At 41.8% G+C, this 26,834-nt stretch overlaps 1 protein-coding gene across 2 annotated transcripts in view; it reads right to left on the reverse strand.

The window, feature by feature from the left end:
- TENM4 (teneurin transmembrane protein 4) overlaps positions 1-26,834 on the reverse strand; it is a 1,707,472-nt gene that overhangs the window by 159,848 nt on the left and 1,520,790 nt on the right. For both annotated transcript variants that reach the window (XM_069070949.1, XM_069070950.1), the window contains one exon: positions 2,414-2,560. In XM_069070949.1, coding sequence (XP_068927050.1) covers positions 2,414-2,560 — 147 coding nt within the window. The remainder of the gene's footprint in view (positions 1-2,413; positions 2,561-26,834) is intronic.

Consider the following 26,834-nt stretch of genomic DNA (forward strand, 5'->3'; position numbering starts at 1 on the left):
ACACACACACACACACACACACACACACACACACACACACACACACAAGAAATGGCAAGGAGGCTGATTCAAGTTCAATGAAAGAACTTCCTAACAATCAGACCTGTCCCTAAATGGCTGCCTCAGGAAGGAGGCACATCCCCATGGTTGGATATGTTCAAGAAGATGTTGGATGTAATTTGTTAGGGCAATTGTGGGATACCACAGGGGTCTCTCAGGGTTCTGTCCTGGGTCTTCTTCTTGTTTCCTTCTCTACCACTTCACTTGGTGATCTTATCAGCTTTCAAAGATTTAATTACCATCTCTATGCTGATGATTCTCAAATTGATTTGTCCTGTCCTAACCTTTCTGCTGACCTCTAGTCTTGTATCTTCAATCGCCTTCTAGACATCTCATACTGGATGTCCAGTAGACATTTTAAACTCAACATGTCCCAGACTGAACTCATTGTCTTTACCTCTAAACCCTCCCCCCTTCCAAACTTCCCTGCTATTGTCTAGGGCACCAACATCTTCCCACAATGCCCCTAGGCTCACATCCTCAACTCCTCACTATTTCTCACCTCCCATATCCAGTCTGCTGCTAAGCTCTACAGGTTTCAGCATCTCTCAAATCTGTCCCCTTCTCTCCTCTGACAATGTCATCAGTCTAGTGCAGGCCCTCCTCATCTCCTCCTTGGATTACTGCAATGGCCAGCTGGTGGATCTCCCAGTCTCAGCTCTCATTCTAATTCAGTCTCTACTCAGCTGCCAGAGTGATTTTCCTAAAGCGCAAATTAGACCATGTCACCCCCTACTTACTAAACCCCAGTCACTCCCTCTTACCTCTAGGATCAAATACAAAATCATCTGGCATTCTAAGCCTTCATACCCCAGCCCCCTCCTACCTTCGCAGTCTTCTGTATTGCTCTCTCCAAGTACTCATTAATCCCGTGGCATTGGCCTCTTGGCTACTCCATAAACATGGCACTCCATTTCTCAGCTCTGGACATTTTCTCTGTCGTTTCCCATGTCTTCGATACTCTCCCTTCTCATTTCCACCTACTGGCTTCCTTTAGATCCCAACTAAAATCCCACCTTCTGCATAAAGCCTTCCCTAACCCCTTTCAATTTTAGTGCCGTTCCTCTATGAATTGTTTCCCATTTCTCCTGTATACATATTTGTTTCTTGTCTCCCCCATTAGACTGTGAGCTCCTTGACTAGACTGTATGGACTGTCTTTCATGGTTTTTTGTGTCCCCAGCCCTTAGCACAGTACCTGGTACATAGTAGGTGCTTAATAAATGCTTAATCACTGACTGACTAAAATGCTGTGGTGGGAATGGATTTGCATTACATGACTCTAAGTTCTCTTTCAACTCTTGAATCTGGTTATTCCCTCAGTCCTCAGGTGTTTGATACTGTAAGATAATGTCCAATACATTCTTTGTATTAAAAAAAAACCTGTGACTCACAAATGCCCCGAGAAACTCATAGCTTAAGTATCTCCAGGATATAGATCAAACTAAGCCAATTGGACAATAACACTGCTACTACAACTACTATGACTTCTACTACTACTACTGCTGCTGCTACTACTACTACTACTACTACTACTTCTACTATTACTACTAATATTACTACCACAACTATTACTACTACTTCTGTCAAAGTTTGAATAATTTGCCTTCTAAAACATTTTCTTAACTATTTTCTTTTATTATTATTATATCATGAGGAAGATAAAGCAATGTAGTATAAACTCTATCTGCTAAGAGGTGAGACTTGGGAATACCATGATCCAGGTAATTCTATAGATAACTAAGGATTAGAATCTTAAACATTTAAAATGGAAGCATCTATAACAGGACAGAATTGGAAGGCACCTTGGGACACAGAATGCTGGATATGGAAGGGTCTTTAGAACAAAGAATTTTAGAGCCAGAAGGAATCCTAGGACAGAGAATCTTAGAGATAGAAGACAACTTTACAACACAGTCTATCAGAACAAAGAACTTTGGAATTAAAAATGGCATTGGCAATCATCTATTCCCACCCTCTTACTAAAAGTAACACAAATCCAAAGATAATGAATGAATGTTTGTAAAGTGCTTTTTAGACCTCTAAGCACTATATAAATGCCAGCTAGTTCTGGTGCTGCTGTTGCTATGATTTTTATTATGCTATATGGTTTGCCAAGGTCATATAGGTAATTAACCACAAACTATTTAATCTTGGTCTTCTTACTCTCTGTCCAGAGCTTTGTCAAAAGACATTAGAGGTAGTTGGCTGGAGTAATTTCCTTTTGCCACACTTCTCTCCAGGGAATCAACATCAAAGGTCTAGCATCTTTCTGGCTAAAGAGCTGACCCTGGGCATAGTCCCTAGGCAGTTATTTGCCCCTATAGTTAAGGGGCTCAATTGCCAGTGCCTACCTCCATCATTGTCTTTGCTATCACCACATGCAGTTTCCATGGAGGTGTCACAGCCCGCGCCTCTCCAGCCCAGCTGACAGACACAGTGCCATCCGTTCAGGTCCAGGGTGCACCGACCATTCCCATTGCACAAACCAGGACAGCCTTCTGCAAAGCAAAAGATCAAGGTTCAGAGGTGGCTATTTTAGGACATGCAAAAGAGAAGCATGATTTAAGAAACGACATTAACAATCCTGCCATGAGAAACTCTTTCCCCCCAACCCTATAGCTCACACTGAGATAATGCTTTGCAAATTCCAAAATGCTTTCCTCACAAGGATGTAAGCCTTATCACTTATATTTTATAAGTAAGGAACATAAAGGTTCAGACAGGTCAAGTGATTGGTTCCTGCTCACACTACTAGAGTGTACATAGAGGTGTGGGGTAGTAGAAAAAACACTAGGTTTGGGGTTTGGAGTCTTAGATTCTAAATCCTGTTCTGTTACTATCTGGTAGAAAACCACTTAAGTTCCCTTGGTCTCAGTTTCCCTATTTGAAAAATGATAGAGTCTACTAGAGATTCCTAAGGTCCTTTGTAGTTCTTGACCCTACGGGTAATAGGTCTCTCAGGATCCTTCTGGTTCTAAATTCTATAATACTGATTCTGTGGCAACACTTCTTCCATTCAACCACACTCCTTTGGTAGATTATTTATACCCTATGATTCTGTTCAGAACTAAAGACCTGCACATGTCTTCCCAGCACTTCTGCAAGAATGGCTCTATCCGGCTACGCACAGCAAATATCCTATGCTTGCTAACAGAACAATAAAAACAGAAACAACTCACATCTACATAATGCTTTGAGTTTTATACAGTGCTTTCTTGTTTGTTTGTTTTTGTTTTTTTTGGAGGGGGGAAGGCATGGCAATTGGGGTTAAGTGACTTGCCCAAGGTCACATGGCTAGTAAGTATTAAGTGTCTGAGGCCAGATTTGAACTGAGGTCCTCCTGACCCCAGGGCCAGTGCTCTATTCACTGCCTAGCTGCCCCTATACAGTGCTTTCTTCCATGACAACACCATCAAGCAGAGTTCATGTATTATTATGCCCATTTCACAGATGAGGGAAATGATGTCCAACATTAAAGCAACTTGTCCAACAGTACTGGCCAGGGAGAGGTATATGTTTCCTTGCATAGAGATTCTTGGCTAATGAATGGGTTCGATGCACTCATCCCGTTCTCTAGGTTAGAATGGAAGCTTTTTGTCTGTGTCCTTGTGATGATTTCACATCACCTGGAAGATAAGCCAGAGACGTTTAGAAGTTCAAGTCCCGACAGACTCAAAGTGTCTTCCCTTGTGCTGACCTGGGATGAGTTTTGGTAGAGGAATGGGCCTTGCTTCAGTTGCCAGAGGGCTGTCACTCCCAAAGCTGGAATCTTATTTACTCCCTCAGTGGTCAAATAGGGCTGGTTTAAAGATTTTATATCAACTAGATTTTAAAAAAGGTTAATTCCAAGGCTGATCCAGTTCCTGACTTTGTAGGCGGGCTAGGGTTGGGGTGCTGGGAGGGAGGCAATTTGGAATCTATAGCAAGACAGAAAGGACAAAATTGATAGTTCTGTCTTGGATATGTAGTCTCAAATGCCACCCTCTCCACAGTTTCCCCTGATCCTTCCATCCAGGAAATGCTCATTCTGTTTCATAGTTTGTATGTGGACGCTGTGTCCTTGGAAGACCAGCATGCAGTTAGTTTCTTGGTACACAATCAGTCTTACAAACTACCATTCCAAAAGGTTCTTATGTTGTTATTGTTCAGTCATGTCTAACTCTTCTTGACCCCATTTTGGAGTTTTCTTGGCAAAGATACTGGAGTGGTTTGCCATGTCCTTCTCCAGTTCATTTTACAGATGAGGAAACTGAGACAAACAGGGTTCAGTGACTCGCCCAGGGTCACACGGATAGTTATGTATCTATGGCTGGATTGGAACTCAGGAAGATGAATCTTCCTGAATCTAGGCCCTGTGCTCTGTGCACTGTGGTGCCACTTAGCTGCCCCTGTACTTATCTTAACATTAGGTCCAATTTCCAAAGCAAAACCCAGAACAAAGGTATGGAGGAAATATGCTAATCTTTTGAATGTTGGTTAGGAGCCAGGATTTCAGCACAGATTCTAATCCCAACTTTGCCACTAACTCACTCTGTACCCCTGGTATGCTGCTTTATCACTCTGGTCTTCAGTTCCTGATCTGTGAAAAAAGGTGGAACAGGACTCTTCTAGCCCTAACATTCTATGATTCAATTACTTTATGCCTGGTTTGTGAACTTACCATGTTCCGATTTGTATTTTAGCTCTAGGTGTCCCTGTCTTACTAGCATTGTCTATTAATAAGCTCCTTGAGAGCAGGGACCCAGTTTTATCCACCTATGCATCTCCCTTAGAAGGTAGTGGCAAACCCTTTTCATAGTAGGAGGCATGTCAATATTTGCTGAATGAATGAATCATCTGAGTACTGGAGTTCAAACAGCTAGGCCCCCTTTAAATTTTTATGTCAACCAGATTTCTTAAAAGTACTCTACAGAAAGTATGTTACACAGATTATTAGTATGCAATACTCTATAAAGGACCACAGGAGGGCAGAACATTAAAAGGACACTTGGGTAAATCCCTTCCATTTCCTACAACTGTGATTTGGGGCAGCCAGTGGTCTCTGCTTTGGGGAAGGATCTGGAACAATGATCTGACCAGCAGCATTTTCACTTGCTGTCCCCTTCAGGCCTGGACTCTCTCCCTCCTCATCTCCTTCTCCTGGTTTTCCTGGCTTGTGTTAAGTCTCAGCCAGGCTTCTCCCTTCATTAGGAGCCTTTCCCTGTTCCCACTGATGCTAGTGTTTTCCCTCTGTTGATTATCTCCAATTTATCATGTATTTATCTTGTTTTTACATGATCGTCTGCATGTTGTCTCCCACCTTAGATCGAGAGCTCCTTAAGGGAGTGGACTGTTTTTACCTTTCTTTGTATCTTTGGCACGTAGCAGAATGCCTGGCCCCCAGGTAGGGACTTAATAAATGTTATAATGAGAATAGAAAATATGAAGTAGAGCTGGTCTGAGTTTTTGTTTCTTCCTTAGAAGATTACTGAGTGAATTGTATAATGAGGGAGCTGGCGGGACTTTAAAAAAGAGGATTTAGAATATCAGCACTGGCAGAGACCATAGAATGGAGAATTACTGGATGCTACAGCTGGCTGGGGCTTTGAGATCATCTATTCTGACCATCTCCTTCCTTGTTTTATAGATGAGAACAGAAACCCAGAGAAAAGAAGGGATCTGCCAAGATCCCATAGCCAGTCATTGGCAGAGCTAGGAAGGACATAAGGATGTGGGCATCCTGACTTGCAGGCCAGGCCAGCTACCTCAAAAAACACTTTTCCCCCCTAAAAATGGATTTGCTTTTGTTCCTTTTCCATCTTAGCTCCCCTGGTTCTATAAAGCTTGGCACTTGCGTAATGAAACGAGCAGTGGATTTGGGGGCGACTTGGTTTGGGCACTTCTCAGCTGTGTGCTAATGGACAGTGGCTGTTTTCATCTTTATTTGTATTCCTAGTACTTAGAATAGTGCCTGGCCCAGAGCAGACACTTGGACATGGACTTCCCTGGTCATCAGTTTCTTCATATGTAAAATGAGAATCATAATTTGTACACACCAATCTCAAGGGGTTTTGAAGAAAATGTTTTGTGAACCTTAAAGGAATATAGAAAAGTGCTATTATTGTTGTTTATATATATTATTCTTCTAGGAGAATCATAGGTGTAGATTTGGACCATTGACTCTATCAGTCATTTTTAAGTCATATCTGACTCTTCTTGACCCTATTTGGGGTTTTCTTGACAAAGACAGTGGAGTGGTCTATCATTTCCTTCTCCAGCTCATTTTCAGATGAGGAAACTGAGGCAAACAGGGTAAAGTGACTTATCTGGGGTCACACAGCTAGTAAGTATTTCAGTTTGTATTTGAACTCAGGAAGATGAGCCTTCCTGACTCCAGGCCCAGCTCTTTATGCACTGTGCTACATAGTTGTCCTTAAGAAGGTATAGAAAAGTACATTATATATATATATATATATATATATATATATACTATATATATAAAATAATAATATATAAGATTCTCTTATGGGAGAATCTTAGGTTTAGAATTAGATCGTTGACCCCATTAATCATTAAGTCATGTCCAACTTTTTGTGATCTCATTTGGGGATTTTCAGACAAAAGATACTGGAATGGTTTGCCATTTCCTTCTCCAACTCATTTTATAGATAAGGAACTAAGGTGGACAGGGTGAAGTGACTTGCCCAGGTCCACACAGCTAGTAAGCATCTGAGGTCAGATTTGAACTCAGGAAGATGAGTCTTCCTGACTCCAGGCCTGGTGCTCTATCCACTGAGCCACCTGTCTAGCCACCAAGTTGTTCTTAAAGAGGTGTAGATAAGTGCTATTATTATTGTTTATATATATATATATATATATTTATATTTTCTTATAGGAAAACCATAGGTTTTGAGTTGGACCACTGACTCCAACCACTTCCTTTCACAAATGAGAAAGTGAGGACCAAAAAGGTTACATGATCTGCATTAGGTGGTAAGGACAGATTCAGGAGTCCCACAGAAAAGACGGGTAGGAACAGTGATCTACACTGGTGGAGGGGGAGTTTCTGCTACATTGTCAAGATCACAATTCCCTTGGAATATACTAATCTGGTCATCCAAGAGGAACTGTAAACTCCTTAAAAATGGATCTTACACTTTTTTTATGTATGCCCCTCATTGACTAGTACAAGACTGGGCACCGGGGAGATGTTCAATGAATGCTTTCTAGTGTATCAGCTGAAGAAACTTATCCCCCTCTGAGTGGTAAGTTATGGGAATCCCTTAGGACTGCATAGAGTGAGAAGGCATGGCAGAGGACTGGGAGGCAGGGGGCCACATCTGGGGGGCCCATCTGGACCCTCTTTTAGCTATGTGACTGTGGGCAGGTTGGCTCGCCTCTGAGCTTTGCCTGTTTACAGGAAGAACCTGTACTCTCTTCCTCCTCTGGGATTGTGAGAAGTGGAAAAGTGGAAAAAACCTTGTATCTGGACACAAGGGAACCTCAGGGCAAATCCTAGCTCTTTCCCCCAGGAATTAAAGCACTACGGAAATATTAGTTATTATCAACATATGGATGCATAGAGAAGGATAAGGAGATAATGTGGGCAAACCACTTAAAGTTTATCTAAATGTGAATTACTATTATGGCTGGTTGTTTGATATTTTGAAATTTTGTCTAAATTTAGAAATGAAAACCTGTGGTCACCAATGATGGTCTTTTGGCCTTGGGTCCATGGAAAACGACAAGTTGAAATTCAGTAGTAGGCTTTAGAGAAGAGAAGGGACTCGGTCAAGGTCATATGGCTGGCTGCCATCTTCTTAGGCTTAGAAGCAACATCTACTGTATATGAGACTTTTAAAAACTGAAGAAGTCCAAAGGGGGAAAAAAAGAGGGAAAAGACCACTCAAGAGCTTTCATCACAGAATCTGGCTGTGGACAACCCAAATATAAATGAGACAGCTGTTCTGGGGGTAGAGAACGGGAGCAGGGATACTGAAGAGCATTCACAGGTAATTGCCCAGCCATTTGGATTTGGTAGCCAGGCTCAGCTACTATTAATGCTCTGAGCAGTTACCATCCCCACTCCCCTTTCCCCAATTAGTCCCAATTATAAAATTATTTCTTTCCTACAGCTGGGACTTGCTTTCAGTTAAACCTCTTTTCTACTTGAAATTGGTCTTGGGGGAGAGAAGGCCTGATCTTAAAATTAGTAATCGGCAAACTGCTTTCTTTGCCTCTACAAGGCTCTGAACAGGGAGGGCATTTGATTTCCTCAGTTGTCCCAGGAAGCTGCATGGAACAAATTGGTCCAGAAAACAGGAGCAATTATCTGGGTGATTCAGGAGGAAATGCTACTGCATCATCATCATCATCATCACTGGGATGATAGAAAGGCTGGCTTCCTTTTCTTGTCTTGATAAACATCAGAAGCAGTGTGAAATGGCAATGGACTTGGAATCAGGAGAGCTAGGTTCAAGAGTCACATCAGCCTGTTACCTGTGGTGTGACTGTGGACAAGTTGATTCTCTTCTCGGTATCTTGGTTTTGTATTTACAAAACGAGAGGGTTGAACTTGATGGTCCCTAAGTTCCCTCCCAGCTCTGACATCCTGTGCTCTAAGTTTCCTCCCAGCTTTGATATTCTGTGTTCTAAGCTCCCATCCAGGCCCTGCCTTCTATTCATTGTGTGAGGCTGGCTGTATAAGTACACTAAGCCTTCATCCTTAAATGGAGCTTGTCTTTCCTACCTTATAGAGATGTGTACATGGTGATAAGATGTATGTCATCAGCAGGGTAACTTTAAAACTTCAAGGATGCATTAAGGGGGGATCCTGTCTATGCACACTGTATCCCCATCATGACTTTGCAGATAAAATCTGCATGAGTTGTGGTGGGGGAGAAATGCCTCCCCTTGGTGGACAGCTTCCTGTGACTGAGCCTGTTGTGTCTTAGCCCCGCTGGTTCTCACAGCCAGAACCCAGGTTGTCATTGGGTTTGAACTCAAAACCTTCAGTCTCCTGGGCCCTGACAGTACTTGGGTCTATCCCCTGGGACAGAGCCCAGGGTCATGGCCACGCCACAATGAAGCATCAGAGGAGGGTGTCCGTGTAATTGCGTAGCATTAGATAAATGTCAGCTCTCATCATCCTGCTTATTACTAATACTTCAGAAATTTGCCCCTGCTCCTGGTTGCCAGAATGAAGCAGCTTCTTCCGAAGTGACAGACCAGCTCTCAAAGCAATATCCTCTGAACCACTACGAGGGCTCATTCAAACCCCAAACCTCAAACTCATCAATTATTTAGAACCAAAGTGACATCAACAATCTCTCATGGAAAGCCTCATGCCAGGCATTTGGCCAAAAGAATGTGCATTTAGAGTTCAGAAAAGGGCTGAACGTTTCCAAAGAAAAGGAGCTCTTTAAATGACAAAGCACAGTATGCCAGGGCTCCACAGGACCTTGGAGATCCACAATCCCTTCTTCCTCATTTTAGAGAGAAAACTACTTCGGCTGAGAGAGGAGATGTGACTCATTGGGTGTCACACAGAAAGTGGCAGAGCTGGGATTCACATCCAGGCCTTCTGACCCAAAGGCAGGCAGCATTCCATAGCACAAGATGTTCCCTCACATTACAGATTGTCTTCCTCCCTACCCTCTGTGTATCTGAAGACCCTTCACCTGGCGAGCCATATGTGTGGTTTGCTTATTTTTACCTTCCAAAGTAAGAAGGGAGTGGCATTTTTGATAAAAATCACAATAATCCATTTATTTTTCTTTACTGTATTGCTTTCCTATTGTCCAATTGCTTCTAAGAAACCCATTATCTACCCTTCTCTTTCAGAACTTCTTAAGAGAGATGCTCAAAAGTTTTAAATGGCTGCTTTAGGACATAGTGAGCTCCTCATTGCTGAAAGGGAGGGGAGAGACAGAAAGGATGGGAAAGGAAGAGATGAAGGACCTTTCTAGCTGTGTGATGGGCTGCAGTTCCTTCATATGTAAAATCAAGTTCTTGCAACTGATGGCTTCTAGTGTGCCTTCCAGCTCTAATCCTATGAACTTAGGGATTTCCTACCTCAAGTTTCACATGAACTAAGAAGTGGCAGGATCCTAACATTATCTATGCTCATGACATATCTCTCTATTAGACATGACCTCCGAGAAGATAGAGACTAATGTGCAGGGGTACCCTCTCCCTCCAAGCACTGATGGTAGCAGAGATGTGCACCAAGGCGGTGCTAAATGAATATCTGATCAGTGATCAATAATAATACTTACCCTACCTACCTTACAGGGCTGTAGCGAGAATCAAAAGAAACAATGCGTGTTAAAGTGTTATATTCACAGACTCATAGAAAGTCTGCACTGGAATGGACCCCAGAGCACAGAATCACAGAACAGTAAGGGACCTATAAGATGAAGCAGTTTCTTCCAAAGTGACAGACTAGATCTCAAAGTAATATCCTACGAACCACTCACTACTAAAACTCATTCTAACCCTAAACCCCAAGTGTACTCTATGGGCCCTTAGAACAGGGAAAGTCGGAACAAGAAGGGGTTTTAGAAATCTACCCCTAACATAGAGCTCTAGTAAAGGTTTGGTGAATGAATTAGGGAATAAAAAATCTTCTGCCCTCATGCTTGCACACACAGAGGTCTCTGAATTAAGAACCTCAGTTTTCTCTTCTGTTAAATGCCAGTAAGAGCACCTGTTCATTATCTTAGAGGGTTGCTGTAAGGACCCCGTGAGATAATGGGGCTTTGGAAGTATTCTGAAAAGTACATAACACTCTACAAATGGACAGGTTTGTTTATCATGATAGCTTAGTCCTTGTCAAGGGTCCTTGAAGGGCAGCTGAGACATCTTACTATGCCCAGGGCTGAAACACCTGAGTTTGTCTCCTGACTTTTTACCTCTCTGACCATGTGAACAAGTCACCTGTCCTCTTATGGTCTCAGTTTTCTCATCTGTAAACTGAAGAAGATTGGGTTAGAGTCCCCCTAAGGTCCTTTCCAGTTCTAAATATTATGATAGGATCAACTAAATTTACAAGTTTCAGGAGCATTAGCCTTCCTGTTGTTGTTTTATTTAACTGAACTGAGATCTTTTATTTTACATTGATCATTTTGGGATATTCCCCTCCTTTCCCTATGCGGTGAAACTTCTCTCATTGAAAAAAAAAACAGTTAAGTAAAACTAAGACAGTTACATTTATTAGGAGTTTATGTTGCCAATATCTCACCTCTGTCGTTCTCCAATCAAGGAAAAGATGGGAGAGATGTGTTTTTGCTGGTTCAATTTTACTTTACGAGACTGGGTTATCTAGGGTCAGATTTAGTATTCAGCAACTATTATATCTACAATGTTTTTATGCACGGAGGAGGATAAAAGGTTGAGTCAAAACTTGGCCACTCCCTTCATGGAGCGTACAGTCTACTGAGGGATATGATACAGGCACAAATAATTAGAGAGTGGCCCCAAAATCTTGGTGCCTTTTGTTTTTAAATCTCACCAGCCTAAAAAGTCAAGATAGAAAGTCTGAGGAAACAACATGGCCTAGGATATAGATGGCCTTGGGACCCTGGTTTTTAATCATGGTTTTGGACCTAACTACTTGACCTAAGTTAAGAAGCATTACAATATGGTGGGCATGAATTTAAATTGCAGTTCTGTGACTTAGTTAGTCTATGATTTGGAACAAGTCACTTAACATCTCTCTGAGACTCAGTTTCTCTTTTGTAAAACGAGGAGTTTGGATCACATAGCCCATAACATCCTTCTGGCACTAATATTATGTTTTTAACATCTTAGGTTCTAAGATCCCTTCCAGATCTGACATTACATCTTCTGTGTTTCAACACCTGATGCTGCAAGGTTTCTTCCATCTCTGACATCTTCAAGTCCCTTGGGGCTTAACCATTCTCTGTTCTAAGGCCCTTCCACCTCTAACATTCCCTGTTCTAAGGCCCTTCCACTTCTAACATTCTCTGCTCTAAGGTCTTTTCCAGTGCAGAATGTCAAAGAGTCTATGATAAAGAACCTTGCTGTCCATGTTCAGTTAGTGCATTTAAGTCACTGTGCAATCTTGGCAAGTCACTGAGTACAATGACATTCTAGCCACCCTCAAACCTACAGGCAGTTTGATTACCACTGCCAGCCTGGCTCACCGTCCCCCTCATCTAATGTAAAGAAGAAACTCCCATATGAAAAATTTTAGTGCCTTCACTTTTCTTCCAAGTCATTACCACAGTTTGAAATGGCAGTCAATATTTCTAATTAAAAGCCAATTTGGCCATTGCAATTACAATTTCATAAATTAAACTGGCTAATGAACTGAAACTTCCAATTAAATGTTAGGGCTCAAATACCTGAGTTTCCCAGAGAAGTGAATCTTGGAGAAATAAGATCTGTTTGGGAAATCGGTAGTTATCTAATCATTGTGAATAGGCAAACGAGAAGGAAAAAAAAAAAACCCATTCTGACCCAAGGCCTGGGGACCACAGCTCTTAATTAGCCTAAGACCAGTCATTTGTAAGATAAAATATCCCAAAGCCAGTTCTTTCTCTAGGGAAAAAAGAATCATAAATTTTAAAAAAACATAAAATGCTGGGGATCTTTTCAACTCGCCTGAAGTTTCTTCCCCTCTCAATCCACCCCCCTGCTCCCAATATTTCAATTCTGATGACCTTGGTCAGGGGAGGTGGGGGATGGGAAGGATGGTAAAAGATGGGTGGAAAAGGAGGAAGGGGTGAGGGTTGGGATCATGGAGAGTAAAGGACATAGATGCGGTGGCAGCATTCCACAGAGACCAGAGCCTCTGGGAAACGAACAGTGCTCCAGGCATACCAACCCCATGGGACTGAGACCTCAGTGTCTACACTGGGGCTAGGGCAGCCTGGAGGTGGTAGGTTCATGGGGATGCATATAAATTATTATCTATACAATTATCCATAACACACACACTCACACGCACAAAGACAACAGGAAAATAGAGGAAGGAAGACCATACCTTTCACTACCTTATCCAGATAGTGAGCTTGGGAGATAAAACACAGGACATTTAAGGTAGGGTTGAGTAAGTACCATATTGCCCATCACAAGACAATGCAGGTGTTACAGAGGAAGAGGAAACTTGGCCAACAGCATCAGAATGTAACCTCTGTCCCAGGAGGAAGAGCGTTAACCAACAGCGTTAAGAAACAAAGGCTGGGCAGAAGAGCAGGGCCCCAGGGAGTGGCTTCTCATCCATCCATCTGACTTTGGGAACATGATCAGAACAGCAAGAAATCAAACACACATGGATGGAAATGAATGGAAGGCAAGAATGGGGATGAGCAGAAGCAAGCAGCAGGTGAGGCCGGTGTGGACTCCCCGCAGAGCTAGCCCTTGCTGCCAATGCCAATGTAAGGGGAAAAGGCCTGCTGGACTGGGGAGACCTCCAGCCTCTTGACAAATGGGAGCCATCTTGAGAGCTCTGGAAAGTGGTTAGTGGCAAAGGCCCATTTGAAGTCAGAAAGACTCAGATATCAGTTCAGACACTTACCAGTTATGTGGCCTTTGTCAAATCAATTAAGTTGAGTTTTAGAATCCACTTCTATAAAAAGGGTGTATATTCGTCCCTGCCCTGTCTACCCAACAGGGTCTCTGTGAGGGTTCAAGGAGGTAACAAACAGAAGTGCTTTGTAAACATAAAGTGCATAATTATAAGCTATTTCCATCAAATAGAAGAATATCCCTGGCAAAGTGGGAAGAGCATGGGATTTGCAGTCGGGAGCTGTGGAGTCATTTCAGTCACACCTGAGCTCCGCCACATGCCAGCTGTATGGCTTTAAGGGGCTGTTTAACTTTTGTGAGCCACAGTTTCCTTATCAGCAAAATGGGGACAAATTCATGGGCTCATGAAAGACTTTGTAAAACACTACAAAAATGTCAAATATCAATATTATTCTTGTACAAAAACGTGGTCCTGAAATGTTGTGTGTGAATTCTATGTATGCCAATTGGATCATTTAAAACACACTGAAGGAAGCTGGCTGCAGTGAGTGCTTTTACTCAGGTTAAGTACTGGTAATAAAGGTCCATTCATGCATCTGGTTTAGGACTCTGAGGTCATCCAATAGGCTGATCACTAACTCTTTTCACATATTGGATAGACTGGCCATCAGCACCTAGTTAATTGTCATCCTTTCGTCCTCACCTGGGGGCTTAACATTTCTGGTGATGCTCCCTCAAATACCCCTACTGTCTAGCTAATCAAATCTTCCTCCATGATCTCCTTCTTCACTCCATTTCAGCTACCCAGAGGGATGGTCACCCCCTCTCCTGCTCCCTCCCTTGCCCCCATCTCATCATCACTCACAAGTGTTCTTTGTCTTTGATCAAAAACTCTGGCATTCTCTAATGGATTGGCCTGGGCTTCTTACTGTTTCTCACACAGGATGTGCCATTTTCCACCTCTGTGCTTTTGTACTGTCTTGTCCTAAATGACCAGAATGCACTCACTCCTTGCCTTCATCTCATAGGAGTCCTCTTTTCCTTCAAGACAAAGTCCAAATACTACCTTCTTGAGTTCCCCTCAACTGGCCTCCTCCCTATACTGCGGTGAATATTCTTTCTCTTATATTTTGTTCTCTCTTTCTTTATAAGTGCATATGTGGCCTCCTCCATGTCCTTGAGAGTAAGGATTACTTCATTCACTGTATGTGCACCTCTAAAGCCTAGTGTAATACCTGGCAGACAGTAAGGGCCTCATAAATGGTGTTTGTTTTGTTCACTAGATGCGAGGTTTCTTGTGGCGGTTTTTAATCTGGCTGCATAAAACAGTTTGAATAGGCTTCTCTGACACTCTGCTTTACCCCCTCACCAGGGATGGTGTGGTGAGAAGATTCATGCTCTGAATGAGGTTTGAACAAGAGAACTTCTGATGTCCCTTTCAACTCTATAATTCTATGATATGGTTCTGGATTAAGCAGAGTACCATCAACAATGCCCCAGTGAACATTTGGACCAACATGTTTAGTTGTCACCCAAATTCAGAATTTACAAATGATTCTGGAGGTGTAATTAAAAAATAATTAGAAATCACTCAGAGGTTTCTGTTAAGGTTCTCATGGAAGATAATATCCACCATATAAGAGAACATACCTCCAGAATCATACAATCTCAGAGCTGAAAGATCACCTACTAGTGAATTGCTAAATAACAATCCTCCCTACAATAGCTTGAAAAAAATGGTTTTTTAATTGCACTTGAAAACATGCAGTGAGGGGGCATCTATTACCCCTAAGGCTTCCAGTCCACCAAGCCTTCCTTCCATCAAGTTGAAATCTGCTTTTCTGCACTTTTCACCCATTCCTCATACTTCTGTCCTCTGAGACCAGACAGAACAAACTTAACACCCTTCTCATATATTTGAATGGAGTTATTTTTCTCCAGGCTAATTGTTGTCAATGCCTTCAACTGATCCTTGTGTGGTATGGTCTCCAATCTTCTCATATTCTGATGACCTTCTAATGAATGGGCTCAAGGTTGTCATCATCCTTCCTAAAACATGGCACCCAGAACTGAACACTACAATTCAGATTGAGTCTGACCAGGGCGGAATACAGTAGGACTATCACCTCCCTTCTTCTGGATGCTGTCTGTGCCTCTCTTAATCTAGTCACACATCAAAGTCATGTTTTTGGCTGCAAAGTTTCCCTGTCAGCTCAGAATGAATTTGCAGTCAGCTAAGATCCCCAGGTCTTCATCTTATATTTGTACCATTGATTTTTTGAACTCAAGCATAAGACCTTTACATTTGTTCTCAGTAAACTTCCTCTTGTTAGATTTGGCTCATCTCTGGCCTTATTATATAAATCTTAGTTCTAGAGATTCCCTGGAATTAGATAAATATAATCTTTGTTCCTTACCCAAAATATAATTTACTTTTTATCCAGAAGTCTTTCTTTTTCAGTATTCTTTTAATTCTTCTGATTATACCAGGGAAAAGATTTGAATAAATGCTTGTTTTTAACATCTACTAATCTCCCTTTTAACCAAGATTATGGGTATAGACAGTAGCAGCAAACCTGTGGCATAGGGCCATGGGCACCAGGGAGCAAGAGACAAGAGAAGTTCTCCTGGCATCAAATATTAGGATCTGAAATCCAGAGTCTATCCAGCAAGAATTTCTTGCCCTCTGCTGTTGCCTGAAGTTGGCAGTTATAGATCTAATCCTCTTACCTCCCTGACCTCAGTTTCCCCATTTGCAAAATGAGGAAAGTTTACATGATCTCTCAAGTCCTTTTCATCTCTTACATGCTATGGTGCTGTTACTATTGTTTGGTTTATTACTATTCTTTTAGCAATACTGTTTTAAGAATGACTTTGAACAAATAAGTAAAATTATTTATACTCAAATACTCAAAATAACTATAAAGGGCAAATGAAGTGAGATGCTATTTGCATCCAGAGAAGGAACTGATAAATAGATGTATGTATCGAATAATTTCACACATATATACCTAGTTGTGTCTAATGGTAGTAATCTTTAGGGCTGGGGGGGAGAAGGAAAAAAAATTCCATGGTAATTTTGTTGTATATTTGAAAGTTGTGATTAGCAGATTTGTGGTTTCATGTGAAATCATCTTTTATATTGTATTGTGTTATAGAATACTTGTTTTATTCCATAAATTAAAAGGAATTTTTTTGAGCAGCCTGGTGGCGCAGTAAGAGCGCCGGCCCCAGCGTCGGGAGACCTGGGATCGGTTCCAGCCTCAGATACTCGGCACCCCACAAAAATAACTGGCCATGTAACCTTGAGCAAGTTACTTAACCCCGATTGCTCTAAAAAAAATAAATAAAAGGAATTTTAAAAAAAGATACTATTCATGGAAGAAAGGGACTCCCACTTTGATCTGACCTCATCACCACTATCTGGTCCCACAAAAAGCCCATAATTATAAAGCCTTTTAAGCTTTGAAAAGTGCCTGACAAATATTTCTCATTTTATCTTTATGACAACCCTGGAGATGGGTGCTATTATTGTCCCTATTTTATAAACAAAGCCACTAAAGCAGACAGGGGTTAGGTGACTTTCTTAGGAACACACAGTTAGTAGGTGTCAGAGGCTGGAGCTGAACTCAGGATTTTCCTGATTCCAATGAATAGACAAACAAACAAACAAATAAATGAAAACCTAGTGCTCTAACCACTGGACAACCTAGCTCCCTCATAAAAATAACAATAGGCCACATTTCTATGGTGGTTTTTTTTTCCTTCAGGTTTACAGGACTTTCCTCACAAATATCTTTGGTGCAAATATTATTGGCCCCATTTTACAGATAAAGAAATGGAGGCCCACAGAACTGAAAAGGCATGTCTAGGCTGAGTAGTCTGTAAAGTTTTAGATTCAGGATTTGAATTCAGGATTCTAGTTCTGAGATCATTTCTCTATTGTGCCAAGTCTTGTGCTCTTTTTAATTTTTTGCTTTTTGGAGGGCAATTGGGGTTAAGTAACTTGCCCAACGTTACACGGCTAGTTGTTTTTTTTTTTTTTGTGTGTGTGGGTGTTGAATGTCTGAGGCCAGAACCGAACTCAGGACCTCCTGACTCTAGGGCCAGCACTTTACTCACTGTGCCACCTAGCCGCCCCTCTTCTGCTTTTTAAAAAAAACAGTTTCCTATATTTAAGACGTAGCTGGTGTGAGACTGGCATCTTTTTGAAGTCAGCAGTGAAAATGAAAGATTGTTTATGTACCACCCCGAGCACAGAGCTGGTACAAACTTCATATAGGTTAGCTGGAAGATCTGGGAAATATGTGAAGTGTATCTCCCTTTATTTGTCCCCTGAACTCATCCTCACCTCTCCTGCCTCCTTGTATTGTCACAGGCTGGCTCCTAGGCCTGGAACTTAACCCCTCACTGTCTGTTCCTGTCAGGGCCTTCTTTTCCATCAAGATCTAGCTCACATACCATCACTTTCATTATTGAACCCACCCTGAGCCTTCTTAGCTGCAGTGAACTCTCCTTCATCAAAATGTCACCTATCATTTTTTTTGGGGGGGGGGGGGAATCTCTTCCTTTCTCTTATTACACTCTGTCTTGGATTGTATTTATTGGTGTACATTTTGTGTTCTCCTTAAAAGTCAGATCCTCAAGGGCTATGCTAATACTATCTTCATAACCTCAATGCCTAACTCTGTATTTTGCACATAGTAATAATAGTAGCTAATGTTAATACAGCACCATGTGACAGATACTGTGCTAAATATTTTACAAATATTATCTCATTTGATCCTCACAACAACCATGGAAAGTAGGTGTCATTAATACCCACATTTTATAGATGAGGAAACTGAGGCAAATAAAAGCTAGGTGACTTGCCCAGGGTAACAAAGCTAGTAAGCGTGTGAGGCTAAACTTGAACTCTCAGCCCAGTGCTCTATCCATTTTACCATTTACCATTACTAAATATTTGTTGCACTAAAATTAACCACACCGAATGGACAACCATTTTCAAGTTAAACTGGGTTCTAAGTGATCTAGAAAGATCCAATAAAGTTCTAAGGTTACATGATGGTGTGGGGCATTTGGGTCAGAGGTGACTCAGCCAGCCTGTCTGTTTACCATCATAAGAACAGTAAAATGGAGTCTGTATAATAAGTCCAGACATATTTCTTCTATGGTGATGTCTAAGTGTTCTCTTCCCTTTACTTGTTTATTAGATCTTGGCAGGTATATCCTTGAATTCTGTGATTTTAACCTTAACCATGTCTCCAACAAAAGATATGTTCCTTGAGAGTAGGGACTTTTAATTTATAAAATGTATCCCTAGCACACAGCATAGTGCCCCCTGGCACACAGAAGATGTTTAAAAGATGCTTGTTGACAGACTGAGTTGTAGCCAAGTTCACAATGGAAAAGGGAAAATGGTGGCATGGAGGGAAACTGATAGGTAGATAGGTAGCACAATGAATAGAGCTCTGGGCCTGGAGTCAGGATGACCTGAATTCAAATCCAGCCTCAGACACGTACTAGCTGTGTGACCCTGGGCAAGTCACTTCATCTGTAAAACGAGGCTAAGAAAAGCATCTACCTTTCAAGGTGCCTGTGAGGATAAAATGAGATGGTCCTAAAGTGTATACTAAACCTTAAGGCACTACAAAATGCTAATTATTATCATCGTTAAATAACAATTCTTCTTATTTAAAAGGAATAGAGATGAGGCTTGTTCTGCTGGGCTCCAGAAAGAAGAATTAGGACAAATGGGCAGAAGTATGAAAAAATAAATTTTTGACTCAATACAAGAAAAAAATACCTTGTAAATGGAGTTATCCAAAAACAGGAAGGTTAGTCCAGAGAAAACATGAGTTTCCTATTAAAAATGAGATTGGATGCCCATTTGGGGGAGTAGGTTTTAAATGGGATTAGGACGACATGATCTCTTGGGTCCCTTCCATCTCTGAGACAGAATTCTGTGGTTCCATGTTGTTTCTCTACCTAGCAATGATGGTGAAAAGAAGACTCAGTATTTTACAGACTTGTTGCATCTGTCTACTTGGTCTTTCCTAACCATGAAGGTGGGGAAGCTGCCATCAGTCTTGACCAATGCCCACTCATTCAACAGTTTACTGAGTGTGGACTATGTACTGGCTGTTCCAGAGGATACAAAGGTATATGAAACGAGTTTCTGAGCCTTCTGTAGCCCTTATATTCATCTTGTATAATCCTAGCTATTTGTTACCTTTGTAATTCATGAAATTATTAACTGGGTTTGACTGTGACAGCATAGCTTTCATCCTCTACAAGTAGGGGGTGACCTGGGGGACCTGAAGGGTTTTGGAGGCTCCCCATGAATGTTTTTAGGGGAGACAGAGCTAGACAAGACATCAGATGTGTTAGCCCAACGCCTTCCTTCTGGTTAACTCCAGAGCAGATGTTCTCAAAGTATGGTTCAAGGAAACCCCAGAGGCTCTTTCTTTAAGATGAACCAGTGTCCATCTAACTGACACTACTGTTTACATCTTGGTTGCATCTGGTGCCTTTTCTACTTGGTCAGGGGAAATCTCCTGACGATTATAAATTGGTGCTTGGGGTATAATACACTGTGCAGTAAGACCCCGCTCTCCTAAAGTTACAATGAGGCAGATTCAGAAAGAACTTCCTGTTCTGTCCTACAAAAGAATGGGCTGTTTTGGTATTGATTAAGACCCATGTCACTAGAAGGATTCAAATGAAGGCTGGACAGGTTGTCACATTAAGGGAAATGGAACCGCTGTACAGTGGCAGGTGAGGTGAGAACATTAATTCCAAGGCTGCCTGCCATTCCATTCAATTTAATTCATCATTTATTAAGTACTTATTATGTTGTAAGGCCCTGTGCTAAGTGCCCTGAGAATCAGAACTGGGCTGGGTTTTCAGCAGGTTCATTCCACTCTTGTTTGAAGAGTTGGTGTTCCATGAAGGAGGGAAATAAGAAGGAGCCCAGGGAGAGCTCCACTTTTACACAGCATAATAAACAGGGTTGGTCTTAGACCATTTCCATGAGGATTAGAACAGTATCTACCATTTGTGTGACACTTTAAGGTTCAGAGTCCTGTCCCCGTGGCATACCTGTGGGATAGATAGATAACCACCACTGTAGTTAGGGAAAGCCTAGTAGATAGTCCTCTTTTCACCATTATTTCTAAGTGCAGATACAACATGGAACCACAGAATTTTTCCTATCTCAAAGATGGAAGGGTCCCAAGAATTATTTTCTCCATTTTACAGATCAAAAAAAAATGGAGGCTCACATAACTATGGTTTATTTTTTGTTCCAGATCACTGATAAATGGTGGCTCTGAGATTTGAACCCCAGGTTCCTGGCTCCAAACACAGCAACTTTCCATTCAACCAAAGCTTCCTCATGCAAAAATATGTTGCCTCTTAAAAAAAAAGGACCTTTGCTACCTCTCTATATTAAGTGACAGAAGATTACCATGACATATCAACTTATATGTCATCATGATGTCCTGTATGTATCTATTTTGTGCCAGGCATAGCTGCAAGCTGACTGGGGACTTAGGTGCATGAAATATGAACGTGTTTGGGTGCTGATGACTTTGTCCCACTGGCAATGACAGCTTCATCCTGGACTACATCTTCTGGGCTCTGAGGGATGCAATTGCATCAGAGGCCACACAATCCTAGCAGGCAAAGGTCGATGGGCCCTGCCTGGATGGCCACCTGTCAGGGATGTTATTGAGGGAGTCCATGTATCAGGGCTGGGGATTGGGCTCTATAACCTGGAATGTCCCTGTGAAACTTGAGATACTGGGAGGCTCTTAGGTTTCTACCCTCAAGCTGACTCCTCTAATTTAGCATCAATACCTTATGTGTACTGAAATCTCCTGGGGCCATCAGCTTGTCAAACACTCCTCTGTGGAAGGTAAGCTTGTCCAGATCCCCATACAGCTTCTCTTTCCCCAGCGGGGTCACAGGCGCCCCTCACTGCCATGACCCAGCAGGTTTATTGTGAGGTTAAATGTAGGGTTGTTACAGTCACTGACACCACATGGCAAGCTCAGAGATAAGAGCTTATGGGTTGCACAAGTGAAACTTGATAGTTGTCAGGCCTAAGGGGGGAAGCCCTCCTTAAAAAGTGTGGTCTTTCTTTGTGGATTGCTTTCAACCAGGAAGTCTGGTGTTACTCAATCATGGAATCATGACACATCAGAGTGAGATTATGTTCTCAACTCCCTAATGTCAATCTGGTTTAAAGACTGGGATTTATCATATAATGTGAAATGTAGTATCTCTACTGTCTTGAATAACCACCAGTTTGGGTCAAGGTTTAGAATTTTAAAGATGTTATCAGTTGATATGTCATGGCAATCTTCTGTCACTTAATACAGAGGGGCAGCAAAGGTCCTTTTCTAAAGAGGCAACACATTTCTGGGTGAGGAAGCTGTGGTTGAATGGAAAGGGTGCTGTGTTTGGAGCCAGGAACCTGGAGTTCAAATCTCGGAGCCACAGTGATCTGGCTCACTTAGGTGAGTTTCCATTTTTTTTTTAAAATTTGTAAAATGGAGAAAATAATTCTTGGATCCCTTCCATCTTGAGATAGAAAAAATTCTGTGGTTCCATGTTGCATATCCACTTAGCAATGATGGTGAAAAGAAGACTATCTACTTGGTCTTTCCTAACCACAATGGTGGTTATCTATCTGTCCCACGGGTGTAACACAGGGACAGGACTTTGTGTGCCTTAAAGTGTCACACAAATGGGAGAGAACATTATGCTCCTCTCTGAGCCTCTTCTTCATCTCAAAGATGGTTCTAATTAATATTCACATTAAATATCTCACAGGTTGTTGTGAGGATTACATGAGATATTGTATGTGAAATACTCTGTAGCTTCACTATGTTTTTGTTTTTTGGAGGGGCAATTGGGGTTAAGTGACTTGCCCAAGGTCACATGCCTAATAAGTGTTAAGTCTCTGAGGCTGGTTTTGAACTCAGGTCCTCCTGACTCCAGGGCTGGTGCTCTATTTACTGTGCCACCTAGTCACCCCTCTAACTTCACTATGTAACTCTGTAACTAAAGCATATAAATGCTATATGAATGTCAGTTATTATGATTTTGAAGAATCATAAATGATATATTATGGAATGACATATATGATAAATGACATATTACAGTCCTGATTGTTTCCTAGAAAAAATAGAAGAAACAAATTCATCCTAAAAGGGAGCTGTGTCTCCCAGATTTCTCTATGGGAATCTGACTGTAGCACCCCTTTTCTTCTCTGTTGTTGCTGTTGAGTTGTTTTACTCATGTCTGATTCTCTGTAACCCCATTTGGAGTTTCTTGACAAAGATACTGGAGTATTCGCCATTTCCTTCTCCAGCTGATTTAACAGATGAGGAAACAAAGGCAAAAAAAGTGAAATGACTTGCCCAGGGTCACATGGCTAGTAAGCATCTGAGGCTGGATTTGAACTCAGGTCCTCCTGACTCCAGGACCAGCACTCTATCCACTGTGCCACTTAGCTACCCTCTTTTCTCCTCTATGTCCCCCTCCTCCCTGACCAAAAAATGAAAAAAAAAATAAATAGGGCATGCAGACTATCTGGAAAAGACAGATATAGATTCCACATTGCCAGCAATTTTGAGATGTGGCCTAAAACAACTCATTTTACCTTCAGTGGTAGGTAGACTGTGTCTCACAGATAGAAATATGCATATTTGTGTTCAGAGAACGTAGAGGTTATTAATTAATTTTACTCTGAGTATCTGAAAGAATAGAACAATAATAAACGGCTGGGATAAAATGAAGGGACTGGACTGGATGGACTCAAAGATGGGCCCTTTGCTTTGCACGTACCTATGAAATGGGCTGATGTTTGCATAAACCTAAGTGGTAATAAATACAAGATCACGTGGAGAGGCCCCATTTACTAAGAACATTCTTTGACTAAAAACAAACCAGGAGCATTCAACAATCATGGAACCAACGGCCTGATGGGCCTTTAATAAGCATCATTCTTGTGGCCATAAAGTTAATAATTGGAGAATAATTGCTCTCATTTCTAAACATAAGGCTGACAAAGTACTTTCCTCATTACAAGGGCACTCTGACTCATAGAGGCTGACCTGTACATGGTAGGACCTCAGAGGATCATAGCATTTAGAAAAAATCTTAAGATCATCTAAGGCAGTTAGGTGGTACCATAGTGCATTGCACGTGGGACCTGGAGTAGACTTGAATTCAAATCCTGCCTCAGACACTAGCTGTGTAACCTTGGATAAGTCACTTAATGTCTCTCTGCTTCAATTTTTTCAGCTATAAAATGGGGATAATAATAGCACCTCTCTCCCATGGTTGTTGAGAGGATAAAATCAGATAATATTTAGGAAGTCCTTGGCACAAAAAAAGCACTTTCAGATAACATTTACAAAGCACCTGGCACAAAGTAGGCACTTACTAAAAGCTTGTCTCCTTCCTTCCCTTTATCTTACAGAAGAGGAAACTGAGGCCAATATGGGGCCAGTGACTTACCTATATCACACAGGGATCAAAGAGCAGAGCTGGGATTCAAACCCAGCTCCTCTGTTCATACACACCCCTTTCTTCATATCAACCCCAGGAGGGAGGTTTTGTACTTGGGACTCGGTCATAAAACATCTGCAGAGTTTCACATTCTTTCACTCTTTTAGGAAGGAATATGGGAATGAAGGCAATGGGCTGAGTTCATAGATGACTGCCGTGTATAAATAAACAAGCGTTCCATCCTCTTGCTAGGGCACATGGAGGCCTCTGGATTTAGGCAATGATTACCAGCTTCTACATCCATTTTGCAGGAATTAACTATACTGTGGCAGTGATAAAGTGTAGATCCTGTAATGAAATACTGTATCATGGGGGAAATCTAGACCTCCAAATTTCTAACACTTCACATTGGCAAATTAACGATGACTACCACAAAAACAGAATGGTTCTCAAAGGGATGGGTCTTCCCCACTGTCACTAGGAAGTGTGGGGAAGAACACTGGAAGGAGTGTTGGTCAGGAAAGACACCTGGGTTCAAATACTGTTTCTGCTATTTTCTCCCTGTGATTTTGGGTAAGTCACTTTTCCTCTCCGGGGCTCAGTTTCCTCATCTGTAAAATGAGGATAGCAGTAATTGTACTTCTACTTGTTTAACCCCCAATACCTGGTACATAGTAGGTGCTTAATAAATGCTTGCTTATTGAATGACTATTATCATGTACCTCTGAGAGCTGTTTTGAGACCAGAATTTTGGATATCAGGATATGCGTAAATTCCCTGGATGAGGAGGTTTCCTCTGTCAATACTGCTCAGAATTTTATCAACTTAGAGATGTAAGAGCATGAAGAGAAAAGGTGACCAGCCCATGACCACAAACCCAGAAGCAGAGTTTGAACACAGTTCTTCCCAGTTCTAAGCTCTCTATCTCACCCAACCTAACCCGAATTGTCTCTCACATAAACCTTAAAATAGTGTCTAAAAGTGAGTTATATTAAGTATGTTTTGCTACTTTAAAATATAAATTGAAGTTCCACACTTGTGTGTGCTCAAACAAGAAACAAGAGATTTTCCCTCATGTATCTATCCTACAGGAGAGTGTCTAGACCTGTATCGTAAGATCACAGGGCTGAGAACTGGGAGGTACCTTTGAGCTCATCTAGTGTAACCATCCCATTTTGTAGATGAGAAAACTGAGTCCTGGAGAGGGAGGAAGGGCCTTTCCAACAGCCACAAAGGCAGGGTTTGACCCCAGGACTCCCCAAACCCAGGGCTCTTCCCACTACTCCACACTGACTCTTCTGATAAAGACATTAAGATACAGCCCGCCATGATGGACTGTGCCACGATGCACTTGGACTCCTTTCTTCTAACTCCTAGCAGCTCTGCTCTGCTCCCATTCCCCACTAGGGACACCCAGTCTCCTTCCTCCTCTGTACTATTGGACCAACTGGCCCCAGGAACACTGTTTTGTCAAACGTTATACTTTCGTGGGACCAATGAACAGTAGCAGCCAGTGCGAGTCTGTACCTTTGATGTGTGTCCTCTTGTGTTACCTGCACACAAAGACACCTGAAATGACATGATACAGCCAGGCAGAGGCAGAGATGCAAAAGGCGGTTATTTGCAATCAAGCAAGTCACCATGCAGGGAAAGGAGAGAGGGACAAAGGGAACGTTTAGCACATCAATGCAGGCCAATGTCCTTTCATCTGTGCCGATGTTAAGGCTTGACGCCTCTTCAACTTCCCGTTAAATCATGCTGGTGTTTATCACTTGGTCAAACTTCAGGGGGCAGTCTGTGCAGCTGTCACAGGCAGGGCCCAGAAGGGGATTGTGTGACTTCAGAGGAGAATTGGTTCTCAAAGGACCACAGCCCTGTGGCAATGGGAATCAAAGGTGGGGGTAAGAAACTGAATTCTAGACTCCAAAAAGGGGAGCGGGGGTTGCCTAAACCACTTTGTAGAGTCATGGGAAGGGGGAACCCAAACAAAATAACCAACTATTATAAACATGAAATGGAGCTCAATTTGTTGACAAATCTTCTTGAGCATCATTTATGCTATGGGTTTGGGGGATTTTCCTGAATACTTAGTCATTTAACCCAGACAAAGCTGATTTTATCATCTCAAAGACTGTTCACAAGCTTTGGACAGTCTGGAGACTGGGGCAACTGAAGTCTAAACAAATGATTAAAAACAGCTAACATCCACAAACAACAGTGAGCTCCAAAGGAAGAAGAAGGGAACACTTGAGGGAAGAAGCCATGACAACTGTTTACACATATATGAGGGGGTCTCCTGTAGAAGCACTGTCCTGCTTAACCCCAAAGGGCAGAACAAGATGCAGCAGCTGGAATTGGTAGAGGCAAAATGGGATGTTTGTATGGGCGATATTGGGTCAATGAAGTTTAAGATTCATGAGGGCAGGGACCCTGTCTTTTATAAACAGCATATAGGAGAATCCTCTGACCAAAGAGGGTGTTTTATCAATAATCTGATTAATAAAGAACCAATATTTAAGAAGAGGGAAGAATGTATTTTTTGATCCATGCTAGAGTAGGATAGGATGGCAGAAGGAAGTGTGATGTAGTGATTAGAACTTTGCAATGGTAGTTAGAAGGTCTGAGTGTGAACTTTGACTTTGCTCTTTTTCCTATGTAATGCTAGATAAGGTACTTCCTCTCTGGACCTCAGTTTCCTCCTTTGTAAAATTAAGTAGTTGCTTTAGATGATTTCTAAGAGTCTTCCTAGTTCCAAATTGATGGTGTTATGAACTAGAT

The sequence above is a fragment of the Petaurus breviceps genome, unplaced genomic scaffold (assembly GCF_028583685.1).
Source record: "Petaurus breviceps papuanus isolate PSGF00001 unplaced genomic scaffold, PetGlider_PUasm1.0 90823, whole genome shotgun sequence".
Taxonomy (NCBI): Eukaryota; Metazoa; Chordata; class Mammalia; order Diprotodontia; family Petauridae; genus Petaurus; species Petaurus breviceps.